This window comes from Kogia breviceps, chromosome 12 (genome assembly GCF_026419965.1).
Source record: "Kogia breviceps isolate mKogBre1 chromosome 12, mKogBre1 haplotype 1, whole genome shotgun sequence".
Taxonomy (NCBI): domain Eukaryota; kingdom Metazoa; phylum Chordata; class Mammalia; order Artiodactyla; family Physeteridae; genus Kogia; species Kogia breviceps.
In genome coordinates, this window is record NC_081321.1 from 4,350,128 (window position 1) to 4,372,407 (window position 22,280).

A 22,280-nucleotide genomic window follows, 5' to 3' on the forward strand; every position below is an offset into this window, starting at 1 on the left:
CGTGTCCATTTTGCATGTGTGTACATACATGTCCGCCCTGTTGCATGTATATTTACAAGGTGTGGGCATACATGGTCACCTTTCTGAACATGCTCCCCAGGACCTAGGTGTCCAAACGAGTGGTCTTGCCTTCAAGGCGTCGCACTGTGTTCTCAGGCCACCTTTGGACCTGTCTTCCGGGGTTTCTTGTCAGCAATGACAGGAGACACATTTAGTGGGGGCTTTAATCAGTGGAAATGGCTGAAGAAGATCATTCCAAGCAGGGTCTTAAGCCACCAGCCAAGTTTGATCCTTCCAGCTGTGGACAAAATTTTGACGCGACTGTAAAAATAAGAAATGAGGTTAACTTGCTTGGGTGGCTTGTGCGTGAGCTCTGCAAGTCAGTCCTTCTCCTAAAATGACTTTCTTGTTATTCCCCATGGGGGTCCCAAATTCTCACGTTTTGGGGTGAGGAAAGATCAAGAGCATAGATAAGCCAAGAATGGACAACATGCTTTTTGTTCAGAGCGGGCTGTTTCTGTCACTTCAGGTTTACTTTACTATTATTATTATCATCGTCACCATCATCATTATCATTATTATTTTACGTTGGTTAATGTTAAACCATTAAAATCATTCGATTGATTCCAGGAGGAGGTGGTGGCTGAGAACATGCCGAGTAGTAGGAAGTTATTTGTAAAAGTAAATTGTACTCATTGGATAATTTACACGTGGTTGTTTTAAACTAAGACTGCGGGTGTGTTTGTCTGTGTGAGGGGGCACGGGGGAGCTGCAGAGAGCACTCCCAGAAGCAGCATGGTTGAGGGAACAGCTGTGATGTGACCGGTGCATATTCACACCTGGAACTAAACACCTAATGTTGTATCTCTAAAGATTCCAAAGGTTTTCCTAAAAATATAACCAACAACAAGGGGAAAAAAAGATACCCGGATCCCAAGGATCTCACCATGGTGCTGAACACCTTCGACACCAGTTTCCTGGACTTTCTGAGAAAGTGTTTGGTGTGAGTGTGTCAGAGTGTCTTTGCTTCTGGGTTTCCTCTTAAATACGGTACTTACCCACATGTTTGCTGGTGAAAGTCTGGGGCTGGGAGGCAGTCATGGGACCTAATAAACATGGACCATAGATCTTTAATAGAGTCCACGAGATGCTTTGAGACTGCTCTCTCAACTGTCTATCCTGTGTGGTCAGTGGGACAGACGATTTGATGTTTTGAGACATGGAGGCTGAGGCTCAAGAGATTAAGTGACTTGCCTGGATTACACAGCGTGTGGGTCGAGCTTGCTTCCTTCTTGCCCTGACTGCCTGGAAGCGAGGTTGTAGGCAAGTCCTCAATGTCTTCTGCTTCATGAACGGAAGCCAAGGTCTTCAGAGAGTCTGTTGTATCAGTAACTATTTGCATACATGCCCAGTACAAGCTGGTTTCAGGCCCCTTCCCACCCATTCCCCTGGGATGTAGAGTCTAAATCCTCTCATATTAGGGAACTAGGGAAAGGGTGATCTATAAACCATTTATTATGTACAGCTCTTTAGAATCTATAGGCATATTTCGAATCTTAGAAAGTAGGCTCTGTACTTCACCCAAGTCATAGTATTGATAAAAATTAAAAAAAAAAAATAGTACATAAAGCACCGTAGAACAGTACCTAGTTTAGAAGGTATTTAGAAAATACTAGCCGTTGTCACCAACTTTAAAGAGGTTACGCAAGTCTGTCTCCACTGAGTGGCAAATAAATTAGCCATGTGATATTGGACAAGTCATTGTCTCTCTGGGCTTCAGTTTCCTTTTCTGTAGATTGGGGTATTACTAAGGTCTCTTCCAGCTGCATTAGTCCTATAATTGTTTAGTATTTTTAGAAGACCATATCTTTATGTTCTCTCATTCCTTCAGTGGGATGAAGTAGTTTTAGCAAAATACTCCTCTTCTGGCATTTGTGCATCTGGAGTTTAGGTACTAGCTCAGAAAATAAAGAACCAGGGACTCTGCTGAAAGTTTTCCCATCTGGGGGGTCGTGCTACCCATCTGAAATATGGAGATAGAGAAGGATCCTGTACCCCATCATGACCCCCACCCCACCCCAGCCTCTTGCTGAGGCGATAGAATGAACGGCCGTTAACTCGTAACAGAAACTCAGTACTGAGACAGAGGGGTAATCGAGAAACTCAGAGCCAAGAAGGAAATTATTCTCCTTTTTAGTGCAAAGGGCTGGTTGCTCACACCTTGTAAGAGGCAGTCATGCTGTCAGGGCCTGTTGTTTTATTACTTCACATTTGGCTAATTAGCAAGTCTTTGAGAGACTAAAAGTTTTGGGTCAGATTTAATGGGGATAAATGTAAAGTTCTGTGTCTAGATTTTATAGGCTAACTAACTCTAGGAGTTCAGGAGAGGCGAGGTGTAGCTTAACAGCAGTTCATTGGACAAAGAACTGGGAACTTGAGTTGTTTAGACCTCGATGAGTCTGAAATATTAATGCCATCTCCTTGCAGTTAGGAGCTATTCCCAGCGTGATGGACACCAGTTCGATAACAGCTGAGATTTCCTATCTAGGAAGGAACTGATCATGTCATATGATCAATAATTAGTTGTCATGTAAATGTTTTCAGATAGTTGAAGGGTTGTGACATAAAAGATGGATTAGTTGTCTCATTCTGTATGATGCTAATGGTAGAATTTAAGACCGGGTCAAAGTTACTAGGCTAAAAGTTCCTGAGAAGTGAATCTTGGCTCAATCAAAATGAAGAACTTTTAAAGAATTGGAGTTTTTAAAAACTGGAATAGCTAGTTTTGTGAGTTACTGCCATGTTACTAAAATTACTCAGGAAACGCAAGATGATTCCATGGTGGGTCAAGTGTATTTTGTCAAGTGTATTTTGTCACCGCGTTAGCAGTTTGGATTATCTCCAAGTCCCCTCATGATCTTAATATTCTAGTGTTCTATAATGTTCTTTGTGATATATTTGGAGGTCCAAATTCCATAGTTTGGGAATCACAATTAAGCATCTCTTCATTTTGATGTTCTTAGTTTATTAAACCCTAAATCCCACTGGTTTCGATTTTCTTTAATATTTCTTGTAACGGAATTTGGGCTCTGAGATATTCCTTGGCTTGTCATACACATTTTCTAAAAAGATCGTTTCCAATAGTTGCCTCCAGGTACTTTATATGTCATAAGCTCTGTTCTATGGTATCTTTGAGTTATAACATAGCTTAAATGGGTTCTTTAAAAATGAACCATTTTTATATCTTACTTAGGTTCTTTATTGGGGTCTTTGAAAATATTTCATTATTAAAAAGGGAAATAAAACCCTAACCGATGCTGGGCTTTGCTGGTGTGTAGCTGGGAGCCTTCTCTTCGTATGACCAGGCCCTCAAGCATGCTTGTATTCATGAGCCGCGGAACCTCAAAGGACAGCCCAGGCTTCAGACCTTGAGGAAAACCAGTCTCTGTTTCCCTTCTGAGGCCAGGAAGGACAAGGTTCAAGGGTAACATCACTTGGGCAAAAAAGGTACAGTACCTCAAATAGCCAGTCCTATTTCCATAATCCAGGGGGTCAGACATCTCTGGAGGATTGCATGCCAATTTCTCTGAGCTCAACCCTGGTTAATTATCCTGGCTTCATCACTACTGGCCTGCCACTTCTTAATTTGGGGATTTTCCTCTTTCAGGAAACTTGGTTGGGGCTGGGTTCTCCTTTTTTTTGGCCCTCTCATCATTAGGAATTTCCGTGTTTCTCCTATCTCCAATTCCTATTCCCCTCTCCTTTTCTTTCAATGTGTCCTCCTCTGCAAGCGCTATAGTTACCTTTTGAATTTTTATCAGACAGATTATGGAATTATGCAAGTATCTTTTATATGCAATATAGCCTCATGGTTATGTACCTGGTCACTGGAGTCAGGTTGCCTGGGATAAATTCTGGCCCTACCACTTACCAGCTGTGGGCCCTTGGGCAATTTACTTAACCTCTCTGTGCCGCAGTTTCTCCATTTATGACAATGAGAAATAATGCCTGTTCTCTCTGGTTGCAGGAAGGATCAAAGGAACCAGTAAGTGTAAAGGGCTTAGAATAATGCCTGGCACATAGAATGTGCTTTACAAATGACTTGCTTTTGTATCATTACCACCAGATTTCCCCCAAATGATTTAAAGCCTAATGGACAGTTAGAATATAATTCACATCTGAACACTTACTCGTTCCTGCTCTCTCCTCTTTGGCAGAGGTGATCCTTCAAATAGAGACTAAAGACAAAATCAAAGAAGGCGCCACTAAACAGGATCAGAATTCAGGTAATCAGTAGGGCTCTGACCAGCACATAGCTGAAGTCCAGCTGCCTCATCTAGCAGAAGCTTCCGGAAAGCCTGAGGCAGTCGTTGGGCCAGCGGAGTCCAAGACCTCCACAGGACAACAAAACAAAAACTGCTCCCCCAGGAACACAAACACTTTACCACCTATTGTGTGACCTGAGCGGAGGGTGTGTCCTGTTCCTTTCCACCAGTGATTTGTGTTAGAGACAGCACTTATATTGTACAATACTTGATGGTTGTTTTTTAATGCATAAAGGTTTAAAAAAAAACCAAACCTCTATTCACATGGCCTATTGGCATGATTCCTTTGGAGAGGAGGTCCCTGCACCCATGCCTCTTCCTTATGCCCTCAATCAAATACAACAGCGGGTGCATGTGTGGGGAGATGGGGTGGGGGGAGAGTTAAGCCCTCAGTGTTACAGCGTCACTGAGAGGACTCTAAATAATAAAAAAACACTTTTTTCCTCTTGCCCAAGACAGTCAGTCAGGATTCTGGTTGGAAAATGACAGAAGCTGAGTTCAAAGTCGTTTAAACAACCAAGGACATTTATTGGTTTATGTGACTGGGGAATCAGGAGGGGGTGAGTGTAGACACAGCAAGATCTAGGAATTCAGACAAGATCGTGGAGCTCAGACTGCCTCTCCCCCGTTAGTCTTGCTTCCTTTTACGGTTAACTTCACCCTGAAGACAAGCTCTGCCCAGAAGTTAAGACGACCACTCTCAGCCAGTCAAAAGATGCAGGTCTTCCTGCTGGTAGGAGAGTCTCACAGGTGATTGACTGGACTTGAACTCATCACTGTGTCTGAGATACTGGGATCCTCTGATTGGCCAGCCCGGGTCACAAGGCCACAGTGTGGTTGGTGTGGTGGCAGCGCCATGACTGATGCTTCTCCAGGACCACGTGGAGAGGGGGACGACAGGTTCCCCAAAGGACGGAAGTTGTGATTTAAAAATTTTTTTTTAATTTTGTGTCCTCGCTCACATGGGCAGGAAAATCTTCAAGATCCAGGGACTAGCACAAGATCACATGTCTTGGATGTGAGTGGTATGAAGGTGGCGTTGGGGCTGTGAGGACGCGGAGGCGGGGGCTGCAGAGGGGAGAAAGCAGGGGCGGGCGAGGGACGGGCCCAGCGCGGGACGAGGGGAGGGCGGCGGCGGCCCCATCACAGGTGCAGCATCAGCCAGTCCAGCAGCTGCAGCCGCACGGCATTGCCCACCGCCTTGTGCAGCTGCCGTTCCTTCTCGTAGCGCAGCACTGACTGCAGGACCTCACCGACGCTGCGCCCTTTTTCCTTGGCGGCTGCCGAGAGCTGAAGTAGCTGCGGGAGGAAAGGAGAGCGGTGGTGGCGGGCAGGGCATCCCGCCGAGGGCGGGGCAGGGCTGCCAAGGCGAGGGCAAAAGAGCCTCCGCGGCGGGAGGGCCTCGAGGGAGACACCGCGATGTCGTCCATAACCAGGATGCTCGCTGGCCCGTCTGACCGAAGAAAAAGGGGGTTACATCGCCCTTCATTTAAATAACATCCCCCTGTCCATGATACGGAAAACGTGATTTCCCACGAAGACTAAAACCTTCCTGCTTCCAGTGGGTGTTTGGGCGGTGGTGTTCCTGCCTTCTCAGGATTCTAAAGTTCCTAAGTTCTGTGCACTGTAGGATGTTTATAGCATCCCTGGCCTCTCCCCACTAGACTCCCCCTTCCCAGTTGTGACAAAAAAAATACGTCTCCAGGCATTGCCAAATGTCCCTTGGGGGCAAAAACTGCCTCCAGTTGAGAACCACTGAGTTAAGCAAAGATTTATCAGATACGACATCAAAAGCACAAGCAATGAAAGCAAAAAGTGATAAATTAGACGTCCTCATTAAAAACTTTTGCTCTTTGAAGTACTCCATTAAGTAAAAAGACAAGATACAGACTGAGAGAAAATATTTGCAAATCATATATATCTGATAAAGGACTTGTATCCAGAATACATAAAGAATTCTTGTAAATTTATATTCTTGTAACCCAGTCAAAACATAGGCAAAAGATTTACATAGACAACTCACCAAAGAATATATATGAATGGCTAATGAAGACATAAAAAAGATGTTCAACGTCTTTAGTCATTTTAATGTATGTATGTCAAATTAAATCCACAGTCAGAAACCACGATAACAGCTATAATTTTGAAAAAAAAAAGAATAATGAGAAACTGAAATCAACAAAAATTGCTGGTAGGAACGTAAAACGGTACAGCCACTTTGGAAAACAGTTTGACAGTTTCTTAAGAAAGTATATTTACCATAAGATGCAGCATTTACACTCCTTGTCACCCAAGAGAAATGGAAACGTTATGTCCACACAAAGATGTGCATGTGAATGTTCACAGAAGCGTTATTCATAATAGCCAACTAGTGGGACCAACCCAAATGTCCATTAACTGGTGAGTGGATAGAGAAAACATAGAAAATGAAATATTCAGCAATAAAAGAAATGAACTACCGACATATACTGCAGTATGGATAAACCTCAAGAACGTTATGCTAGGTGTACAGAGCCAGATGTAAAAGGCTACATAGTTTATGACTCCATTATATAAAATGTCGGAAAGGCAAATCTGTAATGCTAGAAAGCAGGTTGATGGTTGCCTATGGCTGGTGGTGAAACTGAGAAATATAGCCTAGAAAATTTCTGAGACAGAGAAATAAGGAGTCTCTAGTCCTTATCAGATATTAAAACATATTACAGAATTACAGTAATTAAATCAATATGCTATGAAAATAGTATTAAACTAGTAAGAATAGACAAAGGATTCAATGGAATAGAATAGAAAGCTTTGAGAGAAAACAAAGACAGATAGCTATCTGAGCTAGTGGGAAGCAGCCGCATTGCACGGGGAGATCAGTTTGGTGCTTTGTGACCACCTAGAGGGATGGGATAGGGAGGGTGGGAGGGAGACGCAAGAGGGAGGGGATATGGGGATATACGTATACGTAGAGCTGATTCACTTTGTGATACAGCAGAAACTAACACACCATCGTAAAGCAATTATACGCCGATAAAGATGTTAAAAAAAAAAAAAAGACAGCTATCTGGAAAAAAATAGGAGATTGCATCCCTACATCACACCTTATATGAAAACAAATTCAACATGGATCAAAGTCTTAAACTTTTTTAAAAAAAATCATAAAAGTACTAGAAGAAAAACACGGGGAAGTCTTGTTAGTATTTTGTGGTAGAGAATGTTTTCCAAAACATGACACAAAATCCAGGAAAAATAAAAGATAAACTGTCATATTTGACTACATAAACATTTAAAACATTCTGTATGGCAAGAACAACGAAAAACACCAGTCAAAAGTCAAATGATAAAAATATCACATTTAACATCACGAAGGCTAATTTCCTTGTATATAAAAAAACTCTCAGAGATAAAGAAAAAAAGACCAACAACCCAACAGAAAAATGGGCAGGGGGCACGAACAAGTACTTCTTCCAGGAAAAAAGAAATTCAAAAATGGCTCTTAAACATATGAAAAGGTATTCACCCTTGTTCCTAATAAGATATGTGAAAAGTAAGGTGACACTTGGCAAAGGTCAAAAGTCTGGAATGGACTGTTGGTTAAACTGTGGGGAATAGGCACTCTGCAAGCTCTATAAAAGGCATTGGGGAATACATATAAAATCTACAAGCACGTGTTCAGATACATGTGAATCTGTGCATGCAGCATTGCTTATAGCAGCAGCATATGGGTAACTGAAATGTCCATCCACAGAAGGGTGGCTGCATACAGCACCTGCATACAGTAAATATGCAGCCACTAGAAAAGAATGTGGCAACTCTGTACGTTGCAGGAGAGAATATATACACACAGATAAAAGACTACCACTTGCGACTTTAAAAAAGATAAGTATATGTAAGTATTAACCTGTACATGCATAAGCGCTTCTGGAAGGATAAACAAGAAATTGATCAGAAAGGTTTTCTCCAGTGGGGGCAAATGGGATGGGAGATGAAGATGCGAAAAAGCCCTTAATTTTAAGTGTGCACCGTTTTCTGTGCCTTTGGATTTTGAACTATGTACACATTACTTATTCAAAAACGGATGCAAATGTGTTTAAAGGAATTGGGCTCGTGGGCATCCCAGTGTTACCAGGTTCAATCACCTGCATCAGCATGAAAATGTTTGCATATGTTAATTAAATCTCTCTCCCCCCCAAAATTGCGACTCATTTTCAGGTAGCTTCTTTGATGTATATACTTCATGCAACTTTCATCCAGTGCAAACCCTCTCATTAGCTGAAGTTTGGATGTGCTGCTGCTCATCCTTCCCTCCTTTCCTTTAAGAAAATAGATGATGGTCTTTACTTTGGGCAAAGGTGTGTGTGTGTGTAGAACAAGGACGCCTGCAAGTCTACTGTCCTCCTTTTAGAGAATTATATCATAGACATTCTAATTCAAAATGATCTAAAATCAGAATGTATTATGTATGTTATGTATGATGAGGATGACTTAAAAGATGGAGTCAGAACAAAGCCTGTGTCACACATTGTACACACGGAAGCTAGGCTTTTTCGATGTTTTTCATCAGTCTAAAGTTTTTGTGACTACGGGCCCATCCGCTAATTGCTACGGGCCGAAACAGCTGTCTGGTTGTACAGACTGGAAAAACTGTAAAGAGACAGAACTTGCCGAGGACTCTAAGGGACAAATCTAAGGTTGGATCTCCACGTCCTGTCCTTCAGGCCAAATGGGACACGCGCACAAATCTGCCGGGGATTTTGCTAAAGCGGGGATTCGGATTCAGTAGGTCAGGGGTGGAGCCAGAGACTCCGCACTCGCACTGAGCTCCCAGGCGGAGCCAGCGCTGTCGGTGCGCAGATCACACGAGTAGCAAGTCCACAGATGACACAGTTTCTCGTTTAGGCTGAGTGTGGCCTATCCTGTATGCTACACAGTTCTGGGTCTTCCCGGTCATCAGGTAAACCAAGTAACCCAGTTACAAGGCTTACTAATACCACATATTAAACAGAGAAAGCCTCTTCCTCCACATCCTCTGGTTTCTAAGAAGATGAATGCTTTTTATAAATAATCCCAGCCTCTTGTGCCACCTCCTACTACTTAAAATGCCATCGTTCTACTTTTTGCAAATGAGGGAAAATAATAAAAAATCCTGAGTGTGTGTGTGTGTGTGTGTGTGTGTGTGTGTGTGCTGTGGAAGTGGCCTCTCTTAATTCTCCCACACTAGCATGAAACAGCAACTACATAAACAAAAGCTTTCTGGACCCCAAATTTCCCTTCAGTGAGCAGTTCCAAGGCCTAAAACTGGGAGAAGAAAGGCGTTAGAAGACACACTTACCTTTATCAGTAATAACAGTAATAAGCTGATTTTCCATCTGCCTTATTCTTTGGTCTTACTTCTCAATTGATTCAGAACTTAGGGTGAGGGGAAGAGGGGTGTTATTTATGGAATCCCTTCAAGGCCCCAACACTTCCTAGACCACCAGCTACGAGAGGAATGACAGGCTGGAAAAGGCCATCCGTCTAGCCCTTCACCCACCCCCTCCCCGGCCCGGCAACACATCCTCAGGTTGGGATGCTTCCCAGCAGCTCCTTCTCATTCTTTGGGCAAAGCTGTCATGCAGAATTCAGCCTGAGCCCAGACCTTAATCTGATTCTTTCACCAGGTCTCTTGGAGGTTCCTTATTTGTGCATTTCCATCAATATACACAGAAAAAAAAAAAAAGAGAAAAAAATGATTTCTCTCTCTTTTACCCTTTGATACGCCTCCTATGGGGCAAAACTGAATTTTAATTTACCCATTATCTCTACCGTGAGGCATGAGCTTCAAATTTTTGCGCTTTTTCTTTTTTTTCATTATGCGGGCCTCTCACCGTTGTGGCCTCTCCCGTTGCGGAGCACAGGCTCCGGACGCGCAGGCTCAGCGGCCACGGCTCACGAGCCCAGCCGCTCCGCGGCATGTGGGATCTTCCCGGACCGGGGCACGAACCCGCGTCTTCCGCATCGGCAGGCGGACTCTCAACCCCTGCGCCACCAGGGAAGCCCGAGCTTCAAATTTTTAATGTCCCCGTTCTACCCTTCTCGTGGCTCCCTTTCCATTCAGAAAGAGAAAAAAAGAACTTGAAACCCTAATTAACCCCTAATAAATCTTCCCCAATTCCCTATTCGACTTTCTTACCTTCTCCTGGATTCCGTCACCATGATCACCAAAGTAAAAAACGGGGACGTGGAGCACAGAGGCGGCCATCCATTGAAGAACGGCTCGGAGTTGCTTGTTCTGAACCGTATCGCTTAGGCTGTGACTGCTGACCATCACCTTGGGAGCTGCACACCCTTTGGGGAGCTGTCCCGAGAAACCCTCGTTATAGACGGCTTCATACGCATTCTTCAGGAGGATCTCTGCTGTCCCTGTGCCCTTGGTTGGCAAACACTCACGTAAGCTGTCTGGGGAGGCTGAGGTTGCCCCGTTGGTATCGCCAGACTTATCACCTCCTAGTTCTGCCAACGGAGAGTCACAGGACTTGACAATAATGAGACACAACTTCATCACTGAGTCCATCAGATGTTCGACCATTTGCCCGTTCACGTGGTCATCTAGCGGGTTAGCAACCTTCTCGGTCAGCCCAGCCTCATCGCCTTCACTCAATTTGACGGGAGAAGGCGTTACAGGTCTCTCACACTGGGGACTGTCTTCTTCCTTAGTTGGCTTGGGTTCAGAGCTACGGCCGCTCTTGAAAATGGTCTCACCGAGTAAGTTCTGGATGAAGTTGAAGAAAACGCTCATGAGATCCTTCTTTTCTGCTTCTTCTTGGTCAACCCCCATGTGAGGAGACCTAAGGCCGGACTCATCAGAAACTGCAGGGGACTTGCTGGCCTGCGAGTAGGTGCTGCCAGCGGCTTTAAGGCCACTCTGGGAATCCATGCTTCCCCCCTGGGCCAGGTGTTGCTGAATCAGAAGTAAGGCAGATACGATCAGGTCCTTGACCCAGGAGTCTGACTCATACTTAAAATTCTCCGGTTTCTCCTGGTGATGCGTAGACGGACCGAGGTTGCAAGGATCGGAAGGAGCTCCCAAGGGGAAGTCTGGTGCAGGTTTGTACTGTTTGCTGGAAGCTACAAACGGTGCACCCTGGAAACCTGGAGATTTGCCTTCTTCCTGCTGATTTTTATGCCACAGGGACAGTCCCTCTTGGATGATGTGCTCACCCAGAGTTTCAACACAAGTCTTCTCCTTCTCGGGTTTGGGTGCAGGAGAGCAGATTTTTTCCCTCAATTTACCTTTCGATTTCACGGATGCAGAGTGGATGTTTCGGTTTTCAGGGTGACCCATTCCTTTCACGGACATGAGGGAGTAACTCTCAGACTTCTCCTTGGTTTTCGTGACAGTCTCAGGAGGTTTCTTGGCAAATATCACTGAGTAGAGTTTACCCAGCATGGCATCCATGATATCTGTGGCCTTCTGGCTTCCGTGAGAGAAGAGACTTCTTTTCACGGCCGAGACAAAGCCCGTGTCAGTCATGAGGGCCCCCGTGACGTCGTGGAGGTTCTTCATGAAGGAGTCGATGAGATCCGAGACCACCTCTTTCGCGTGCTTGACCAGGACCTTCTTCAGCAGGATGGTGGTAATGGTCGTGTCCTTCACTTGGATCCTGAGTGTCTTCATGATGGAGACCATCATGTCAGACACCACACTGTTAGCATAGGTGATGATCTCTTGACTGACAGAAGCTGCGACGTCTTCGGGCCTTTCCTGCTCTCCGAACATCTCTCCCTCTGCGGGTAAGGACCTTCCGCCCTCTGTGGCATCGCTTGAGTTACAAGATTCGAACACTTCCTTATAGAAGAAAGACTTCTTAGAAGAAGGCTTGTCATCTGGACTCCTGCTTTCCTTGGTGCTGTCCTTGATCTTCAAAGTGCTTTTGTATTTTAAATCCAGGGGACTCTGTAATGTTCCTGAGTCGCTGTCCCAGGAGCCAGAAGCCTTATCCGAGGTGGAGTTTTTGGAACGGGCAGAGACAGTCTCGTTCACCAGCTCTGATGCCACCTTGCTCAGGCTTTTGTCGGGTGCAGGCTTATCCCCCATGTACACTAACTGATGGACGCATTTGTTCTCAGAGCCGTCAATCCTCTCGTTGATGTCCTTGCGGGCCATGGCTATGACGAGATTTGTGAGGTGATTGGCGTAGAAGGAAACTTCGTCTACTGAGCTCCTGTTACCAGCGTGGGCACGGGGGCCCTGATAAGGGTTCTCTCTGTGACTCATCTCAAAACGCAATCTCCCTGGACTGCCCTTGGTGGTGGTGTCATAATAGTCCACACAGAAACTTTTGCGTGGGTCTCCTGAGTTGACCATTTCCCCGCCAAATGATGCTTCTCCAGGCTTGAATCTAACATCCTGGAACCCTGCTGTGTTTTTCTCCAGGTCTCTGCGGAGCCAGCTGAGCGCTCTGATGGGGTCATGTGAGGCTTCCTTCAAAACAGACAAGGATTCATCCAACTATAACAAAGCAAAGATACGGAATATTCAGGACAACCTCAAAGATCAGTTACAAAAATGGTGGCCTCTCTCAAGTCTTAACTGCCCCATCAGCCCCACAGATGTAACTGGCATTTATTGAGTGCTTACTATGTATCAGGCACTGCTGCAAGTATTTTAGGCCTGTTATCTCATTTAATACGGTTCTGGCAGTAAACTTAAATGCTAGCTCTCTTATTACCCACATTTTACAGAAGAGGAAATTGAAGAACTGAGAGATTTAAGTTAGTTTCTTACCTGAGGTTATACAGCTATAGTCATTGACGGAGGAGGAATTCCAACCCAGGCAGGGACTCCAAGGCCCATGCTCTTGGCCACTGCACTATACTGAGTCCAACAACATCTGTCCTTAAGATCTGACTGTCAGGGCTCCCCCAGTGGCTCAGTGGTTAAGGATCTGCCTGCCAACACAGCGGACATGGGTTTGATCCCTGGTCCGGGAAGATCCCACGTGCCATGGAGCAAGTAAGCCCATACGCCACAACTACTGAGCCTGTGCTCTCGAGCCCGCGAGCCACAATGACTGAGCCCGTGTGCCACAACAACCGAGGCCCGCGCAACTAGAGCCCATGCTCCTCAACAAGATAAGCCACTGCGGGCTCCCCTGTGGTGCAGTGGTTAAGAATCCGCCTGCCAATGCAGGGGATATGGGTTCAAGCCCTGGTCTGGGAGGATCCCACATGCCGTGGAGCAACTAAGCCCGTGTGCCACAACTACTGAGCCTGAGCTCTAGAGCCCACGAGCCACAACTACTTAGCCCGTGTGCCACAACTACTGAAGCCCGTGCTCCGCAACAAGAGAAGCCACTGCAATGAGAAGCCCGGGCACCACAACGAAAAGTGGCCCCACTTGCTGCAACTAGAGAAATCCCGCGCACAGCAACAAAGATGCAACGCATCCATAAATAAATAAATAAATAAATAAATAAATAATTTTTAAAAATACTTTTAAAAAAAGAGAGAAGCCACCGCAATGAGAAGCCCGTGCACTGCAACCAAGAGTGGCCCCACTTGCTGCAACTAGAGAAAGCCCGTGTGCAGCAACGAAGACCCAACGCAGCCAAAAACATAAATTAAATACATAAATTTATTTTTTTAAAAAAAGATCTGACTGTCAACAGCTATAGAGGTAGCATTTGAGCTGAATCAGAGTTTTCAGGTATTGCTATTTTTGGTGGTTGATCTGTTTTATTTAGGTCTCTTATTCCAGCCTAGTTTTCAAAAAATTAGAAAATTCAAGGACAGTTGTGGCTAAGTCAACACTTTACTGGGCTACACAAGCACAATCTGATATGTTCAATGGCTTCCAGTGGACTCTTTGACATGACCTAAGTGAAAAATCTGATTTGTAATTGAGGAGTTGGTATCTGTGGACAATTTATGGGTTTTGAGTGAATGCAGTTTCTTTGGTGGACATCAGCTGTGATAAGCACATGGGCGTACTTATGTATTCACCTACTATAATCTATAATCTTCACTTGAACACAGGCTAAAATAAGAATGTATGTAAAAGTATCCTATTTATCATCAAACGTAAGGGATCGTTGTAATGACGAGTTATATCTCTCTGGGGAAGAGCGCAAGTACTGCCCATCTTTAAAGGATCATTTGGTATTTTAACTACCAAGTATCATAGAATTGCTGGCTACTGTTTGTCAAATACTTAGGCCTACCGGGCACTGTGCCTAGTGCTCTATGCATGTTATTTTATTTAATTCTCATACTTACCCTGTGAGGTGGGTATCCCTCTTCCAGTTTCACAGGTGGAAAACTGAGGCTTAGAGAAGTTAAATACTGACTAACATCTCACAGCTACAACACGATGGGGGCTAGTATTCAAATCGAGCTTGGACTCTAAAATTGGCCCTCTCCACCCCTACAGTATCCTGTTATGTTTGGATGACTTGGGAAGAAGAGTAAAGCAGCTGGGCCTCTACAGGCTGGTTTAAGTTGCTTGTGGGCTACGGAGCTTGGTTCAAAGTCCTCCTAAATGGTTCTGCTAATTTGAATAATAGCTACTATAAGGAAATTTGTGCTCTAGTAGAAAACTATGCATCATCTATAGCATACCTTTCCACATTTTCTGATTCTGATCCTCTCAGAGCTATTTTTTTAACTCTGTAAACTGTAGATAACTGATAGCAATGCAATATAATTCTTGTCTACACACATATTAATTCTGACCAGGGAAGAATTACTTACTGTCTCTCCCACTGTGGAAAAGGTCAGTTTTGCTTCCATTTGCGCATTCACTTCAATATTCCTGATCTATACATGTCTTTTTCCTTTGATTCTCCTTTGAACTGCACCAGCTCCTCATTAATGAGTTAAATAAAATCTTTCGAGTTTTTTTTTATATTCATATGAGAGTCATTATTTCACCTTCCTCTGAAAATGATCTTTCAACAGTTTTGGAAGTCTTTGCCAAGATGTCCAACAGATTTGCCTAACAGAGGTAAATATCATCATGAGGATAGTGTACCAGGTGCGTCTTTTCTTAGGCCCCCAAAGGTGAATCCAAAGGGCAACAGAACTTTGCAGATGTTCTGCTTTTCTAGTTTTAATTTTCCTCTCTACGAATTTTGGTTTTGGTTTTCATTTTGGTTTTTCCATGGTCAGTAATCACCAGTGGCAGCAATGCTTGAGGAATGTGGTTTTATTGTATCACCATTTGGCGATTTCTTTAATGGATTAATGGTTTATCGAGATCTATTCTCTGTTGGTGACAGATAACAGAAAATCTATTTTTCTAGTATTTTTTGCCTATCTTAAGCTCAAATCAGTTTGGAATTTTGTGCCTCGTTGGAAGGAGAAGGGTTCTTTAACCTCTGGACAGTTGAGTTTTGGGCTTCTGTGTTTACCTTTGACACATGACTAAAAGGTTTTTTTTTTCCATTGAAATACAGTTGACATATAACATTATATTAGTTTCAGGTGTACAAAACCTGTAATTATTCGATATCTGTATACGTATTGTGAGATGATCATCACAGTAAGTCAAACGTCCACCATCACCACACATAGTTCAAAAATTTTTTTCTTGTGCTGAGAGCTCTTTTAAGATCTACTCCTCTAGCAACTTTCAAATATACAAAATATACACTACAGTATTATTAACTATAGCCACCATGCTGTACATTATATCCCCGGGGTTTACTTATTTTATAACTGGAAGTTTGTACCTTCTGACCTCCTTCACCCATTTTGCTCACCCGCCTCTGGCAATCACCAATCTGTTCTCTGCACCTATGAGTTTATGTGTTCTTTTTTGTTTTTTAGAGCCCACATATAAGTGAGATCGTATGGTATTTGTCTTTCTCTGTCTTACTTATTTCACTTAGCAGCTATTGTCACAAAAGGCAAGATTTCCTTCTTCTCATAATATTCCACTGTATATATGAACCACATTTTCTTTATTCATTGTCCATCAACGGACACTTGGGTTGTTTTCCACGTCTTGGCTGTTGTTAATAATGCTGCAATGAACACAGAGGTGCAGCTATCTCTTCGAGATGGTGATTTTGTTTCCTTTAGATATATACCAGGAAGTGGAATTGCTGGATCATATGGTAGTTATTATTATTTTTAAATAATTTCCTCATATGATGGTGATTAAGAATAAATGAGATAATATGCACAAAATAATCTGTACACTTGAAACGGAATGTATCAGACAGGTAGTACTCCTTAAACATGTCAAGTGAAGATTAGACTTCAGAAGAGGTAAGAGAAGAGGAAGAGAAGTCAAGAAGCTTGATCGTTAGGGTAATGTGGTTAACCAGCTGTGGGAGTACTAGGGAATAAAACTTGACTTCCTACACGTATGGGAAGTAGTGCTCTGGGTGAAAACGGAAGTGCTGGAAGAGAGCATGGCTAGGGGTGTGTCCTGTAATTCATTCCCATCAGCCTGGGTGGGAGGTGTGAAGAGACTACTGAGTTTCTGTGTGAATCTTTTAAAAAATTATTTTTCTGAACCAAAGGTCGGTAACAAGGGTGAACTTCTAAAAGGACAAAATTTAGTTTTAAGAAGAAGCTGAAGGAAAGAGAGCTGCGTGTATGCATGTCTGAGAAAGGGACAGAGAAAAGGTGGTGGAGTCAGAGCAAAGACTTCCAAGAAATGGAAAATTCAGTGGGTTCCAGTGTACAAACTATTCACCAGGGAGACCAACCTGACAGCCCACTTTGCAGAGGTGATAAATGATGTGTATCATAAACTATAATAAAACAATTCAATATGTATATAGTGTCTGTGTATAACATCATTTAGACAGGGCATTTGATGAGCAGCCTTCTTTGCAGTGACTCAGGGACTCAGGCTCTGCTTTTGCATGGTTTCACCCTCCCTTAGGGACTCAGAATCTTTCTTTTGAGCGAGTGTATGGGAAACACCAGAGACTGTGGAGGATTGAGTGAGAAACTTTTGTTGTCCAGGCCTGGAAGTGACAAACATCACTTCTCCCCGTATTCCGTTTGTCTTTGCCTTTTGAAAGTGTGATTATGATGTATCCCAGTGTGGGTCTTTTGATTTCATCCTATTTGGAGTTCACTGAACTTCTGGATGCTTATATTCACATCTTTCATCAGATTTGGGAAGTTTCCAGCCATTATTTCTCCAAATATTCTCTCTGTCCCTTTTTTTCTGTCTTCTCCTACTGGGACTCCCATGCTGCATGTTTGTTCTCTTGATGGTGTCACACAGAGCCCTTTGGCTCTGTTTCTTTTCTTCAATATTTTTTTTTCTTTCTGTTCCTTAGACTTGATAATTTCCATTGTCCTATCTTCAATTTTGCTAATTCTTTCTCCTGCCTGCTCAAATCTGCCTTTGAATCCCCCTAGTGATTTTTTAAATTTCAGTTATTGTACTTTTCAGCTCCAGAATTTCTTTTAGTTTATCTTTAGGTTTTCTATCTCTTTATGGATATTTCCACTTTGTTCATACATCATTTTCTTGATTTTCTCCACATCTTTCCCTTGGTTCTTTGAGCATCTTTAAGACAGTAGTTTGAAAGTCTTTGTCTAGCAGATCTGCCACTGGGTCTTTTTCAGAGACATTTTCTGTTGGTTTATTTTTTTTCCTTTGAATGGGCCATACTTTCCTGTTTCTCTGTATGACTTGTGAATTTTTTTGGTTGAAAACTGGACATTTGAATCTACTGGATGAAAGTTTAGAATTGAGGCTCTAAAGCTGTTTATCAGTGTTTGAATCATTATGTGTCTGCCATTCAGAAAAGCATTAAGTGTAAAGTAATAATGTCTTCCTACCTCCACGTGGCATTAACAAGTTAATACTATAAAGTTTCTTGAGCAAAAGAATGTCTATTCTGACTGGAAAAAGTATTCTTATAGAGCCTAACTCAGAAATATTTTAGGAATCTAAGTTCACATAGTTGGGTAAATTTTTGGTAAATAAGATTAGTTTAATAATTTTGGTTTAATAAAAACAGCTACATCTTTTCTGATTTACCAGAGTTAGGTATAACGTTAAGCGTACGTTTTTATTCTATGTTGATGTGCTCTTCATAAACTTATACAGGTTATGCATATCCAATCAGCTAGTATTACTTGTACTTAATGTTTAAGATCATGAAAAATATAAATGTGTTTAATCAAATTGAATATTTATCCTGACAAACTTTGTTTCAACAGTTATTATGTTTTATAGTATGTCAGCTTGATGATAAATTTCCAACATCTTTATGTAACTTAAAACACTGGACTGGTATTAAATTGAGCTAATTAATGGATATTCACTGGATACTTAGATCATTTCTAAGTAAGACAGAATTGTGAAACACCAATAGCTAAGCGTAATTTATATGTTTTTGCTTTCTATTTTTATTACTATAGAGAGGTTAAATCTTTGGGTCTATTAATGAATGTGTTTGTTTTTGCCACTTAGATTGTATAAGGGATGTGTAGGTCTGTAGAGTCGTCCTGACTTGTCCATAAGCTCTGTTAGTCTGCACTTCAGCTGCTATGTGACAGTTCACCATTGTAAACCTCCTCTCTCCCAGGTTTCTTTGTGAAATAGATTGGAAAGTACTTAGGTTAAAAATTATGATTAATATAAGTGGCTGAGACTATATTTAGGAACAACAGTTTCACAGGAATCCAACAGAACACATGCCTATTTTTCTAGGGATTGCAGGTGAAACCTGGTGGAGAGAGATTCTTAGTTTTGACTCCCTGCTCTCAGGACAGCAAACAATGGAGGCCTTTAAAAGCCAATTTGGAACTTCCCTCGTGGCCCAGTGGTTAAGAATTCGCCTTCCAATGCAGGGGATGTGGGTTCGATTCCTGGTTGGGGAACTAAGATCCCACATGCCACGGGGCTACTAAGCCCCCACACCACAACTACTGAGCCCACGTGCCATAAACTACAGAGCCCATGGCTCTGGAGCCGCATGCTGCAACTAGAGAGAAGCCTGTGCACCGCAATGAAGATCCTGCGTGCTGCAACTAAGACCCAAGGCAGCCAAAAATAAAATAAAATAAAAAGATCCTGTTAAAGGCTAATCTGTGACTCCTTATAAAAAGTTCCAGTAAAGCAAACTTAAGGCTTATCTGGTTGCCGCAAGTATATAAATAATCAGACCAAATCTGATGAGACTAGCCTTATTTTGTGATCAAAATTTATCTTATTTTGAGATTTTTTTTCAATAAAAATGGAGGTAAGTGTAGGAAAAACATTTGTGCTTCAATAGAAAACTATGCACTATCTATAGTCCATAGTCTGTAGACTGAGCATTGCATATAGCCGTCCACATAACCTGATTGTGATTCTGAGTGAGCTACTTTACAACTCTGTAAGCTGCAGATAATTGATAGCAATGCAAAATAATTCAACGTGTCTACAAACATGTAACTTCTGTCCAGTGGAGGTTTAGCTGTGGAAGAGGCCAGTTTTGCCTTGCTTTGCACATTCATTTCAACTTTCCTGATCTGTTAGTATACCTTTTTAAAAAATTCTCCTTTGAACTGGTTGTAATACGTCTCACCAATTTCCTCATTAATTAGTTGAAAAAAATCTTTAACATGCATTCATTTTTGTATGTAATTGGGAGTCTCGATTTTGCCCTTTTTTGAAAATTATTCCTTAATGTTACCTACTTTTACAGATGGGCACACTATTTGCAAATAGGCATGTTTACAAAATCAGGCTGTAACATGTACAGTCTTATTATAATGCAGATGTAGATTTTACTTTTTATCCTTTTCAATTCTTTTCCCAGAGCATTAAGGAAAAACAACCCACAGCATCGAGCTTCATGATGGAGTCAAGAGTTGTGTTAGCTTGGTGCGTTTTAGTTTTTCAGTGTCTATTTATGTTTTTTAAACTAAAATGTGTGCACCCTACATGCATTATTGCACTCAATCCAGAAGAATTTTGCAGAAGTAGCTGATGAAGTCAGAGTGACTGGCGGAAATACTAATACTAACCCATCTCCTCCAAACCTTTTGCCCTCTTGCATCCTTTAACTTTCTTATGGACTAGTATCTTGAACAGTTGGGGAAGGTGGATGCCCAATTATTTCTGAGTCTTTCTTAATTAAGGACAGGGAAATTTTTCATGGCCCTGAAGGAGAATATGAAAAGGGTTAAGGGGTTTAATTTTCTCTCCTCAGCCATCTTCTGCTTCAGTAGCTTAGTGTTAAGTCAACGCATAGACCTCCCGTCCTATTCTTCACCTCTAACTCAATTAAACATACTTAATAAAATTTTCCCTATCTCCCACTTCGAAATGGTTTGTTCTTTAAACACCCAGAGCAATTATTGTCCAGAAAGTCCATTTGGCAAATTACCATGAACTTCTTATAATTGGCGTCTACTAGGTATTTAGAGCACATGTGTATTTTTTATTTTCCCAAATGAATGATACGGTCTACGAGGACAGAAATTGTTTCATTCTTTACTACATCCGCTAGAGTGCTTCTCACTTACTGAAAAACTGAGAAATTTTTGTTAATTTAATATTGAAACTCATTTTTTTGTTGTTTTTCTAAAGAAAAGGGCAGAAGTAAATAAAAGATCTAGTGGAAGCAGTTTTGATTCGCACTTATTCTACATTACTTGGATATCTAGTATCTGTATGTCCGTATGTCTTAATGTAGGTTTGTTAATGTTTTCTTTCTTAGGCTATATAAGGCAGACCAAATAGATTTTGGACAAACAGAATATGGATCATGTAACATGACATGCAAGTAGATGTCTGAGAAATGTTAGTGCTAAGGATGAGGATTCCATTAGATTGTGAGATCCTTAAAGGGAGAGAGTTCTAATGTATTTTTCCATCTCTGACCCTAAAACTCACCACAGTGTCTGTGCCAGTTATTCATTGTTGCCTCTCAACTCCAGTGCACCCTTTTTTGTCTTGCTATGTGCCTCTGGAACTGGACTCTTTATAAACACTTCTCCTCTGGCAGCTGGCTTTGCTGACAGGGTCACTGGAGGGGCACTAGGTGGGCATCACGGGTGGGAGGCGTTTCCCTTCGGGCCCCCATATCCTCTTGCAAGTGTCTTCAGCACGACTGGGGTGCGGGTGGCTGCCCTGTTGCAGCTCACTCCCTCCAAGGAGATCAGAAGCAGCCCTGGTTGAGGACGAGGGAGCTTTCGTGAGCCTTAGTTTCTTCCTTGTTTACTCTTTCAGCCTAGGGGTGGTAGCCGCTTTCTGCATTTGCTGCTTCTGGAACTCTTTGAGCCGTCTTTCACAGCTTTTAGTAGTTAACTTAGTTAAATACTTTTTACTGAACAGTTTTTGAACATTCCGTTACTGGCGCGGTTTCCATCTTCTGACGGGACTCTGACTTAAGTGCCGGCTACTAAGTTGAGTGATGTAATGACAATATCACTTGTTCTAAAGGAGTTCGTTTTCCCCCCCAATAATTTCATCTTCAAGAATAAGAGGTGGTGGTGGAGAGAATAAAGCTACTCTTAATGGCACATATTCCTAACTCAGGATTTATAAGGCGGCCGAGACACTTACCGTTTTCCAGTCCTGGGGCTGGTCATCTCCGGGGGAATAGACATCAACTTTGCAAACTCCAGTTTGGCTTTGTAACCAGTCAACCCTCTCCGACATCTGGAAGAAAAAAAAATGAGAATGGGTCATCAAAAGGGCTAGCTATATGGAAGGAGAAATAAGGTAAAAGGCTGAGATGTGGAAAACAGGAGAGATGCTTTCCACAGAGACCTGTCCCAAGAGCTACTCCACACCCACTTAACTCTGGACCTCTTCATCCTCAGCTCCCAACTGCAGGAAGATTTCTTAAGCACATGTATCTCTAGTGCAGAGGCCAGAGGCTGGTGTATTCCAGAGGTGCTCAATATAGATTTGCTCATGAATGAACCTAAGCAGACATGTCCTGCTCTCTGTATCCTGGCTTGACAGACCTTCCAGATCTTGGATTTTCAGTACATGCTCAAAGCTCAATGTGGGGCTTC

General features: G+C 42.6%; 2 protein-coding genes across 3 annotated transcripts; one reads left to right on the plus strand and one right to left on the minus strand.

The window, feature by feature from the left end:
- The first annotated feature begins 881 nt into the window (after positions 1 to 881).
- On the plus strand, positions 882 to 4,459 carry DYRK4 (dual specificity tyrosine phosphorylation regulated kinase 4). The gene is given in 4 exon segments (XM_059082717.2): positions 882 to 1,003; positions 3,339 to 3,355; positions 3,358 to 3,507; positions 4,218 to 4,459. Coding segments are annotated over 4 exon segments (465 nt in total). The 5' UTR covers positions 882 to 947.
- Positions 4,460 to 4,832: 373 nt separating this feature from the next.
- Positions 4,833 to 21,918, minus strand: AKAP3 (A-kinase anchoring protein 3). 2 transcript variants are annotated; one of them, XM_067008579.1, is made up of 3 exons: positions 21,823 to 21,918; positions 10,483 to 12,801; positions 4,833 to 5,624 (listed from the first exon to the last, which is right to left on the minus strand). In XM_067008579.1, exons 1-3 carry the CDS (start codon positions 21,916 to 21,918, stop codon positions 5,469 to 5,471), a joined length of 2,571 nt encoding a protein of 856 aa, XP_066864680.1. In that variant the 3' UTR covers positions 4,833 to 5,468. The 2 variants fall into 2 exon arrangements, with proteins under 2 accessions (XP_066864680.1, XP_058938684.2); XM_059082701.2 differs by having other exon boundaries at positions 5,469 to 5,624; positions 10,483 to 12,774.
- Positions 21,919 to 22,280: the final 362 nt, after the last annotated feature.

Coding starts and splice junctions, on each gene's coding strand:
- AKAP3 (XM_067008579.1), bottom strand. CDS start 21,918: ATGTCGGAGAGGGTTGACTGGTTACAAAGCCAAACTGGAGTTTGCAAA. Junction 12,802..21,822: donor AGCCCCAGGACTGGAAAACG/GTAAGTGTCTCG, acceptor GCTTTGTTATAG/TTGGATGAATCCTTGTCTGT. Junction 5,625..10,482: donor GTGACGGAATCCAGGAGAAG/GTAAGAAAGTCG, acceptor TTCCTCCCGCAG/CTACTTCAGCTCTCGGCAGC.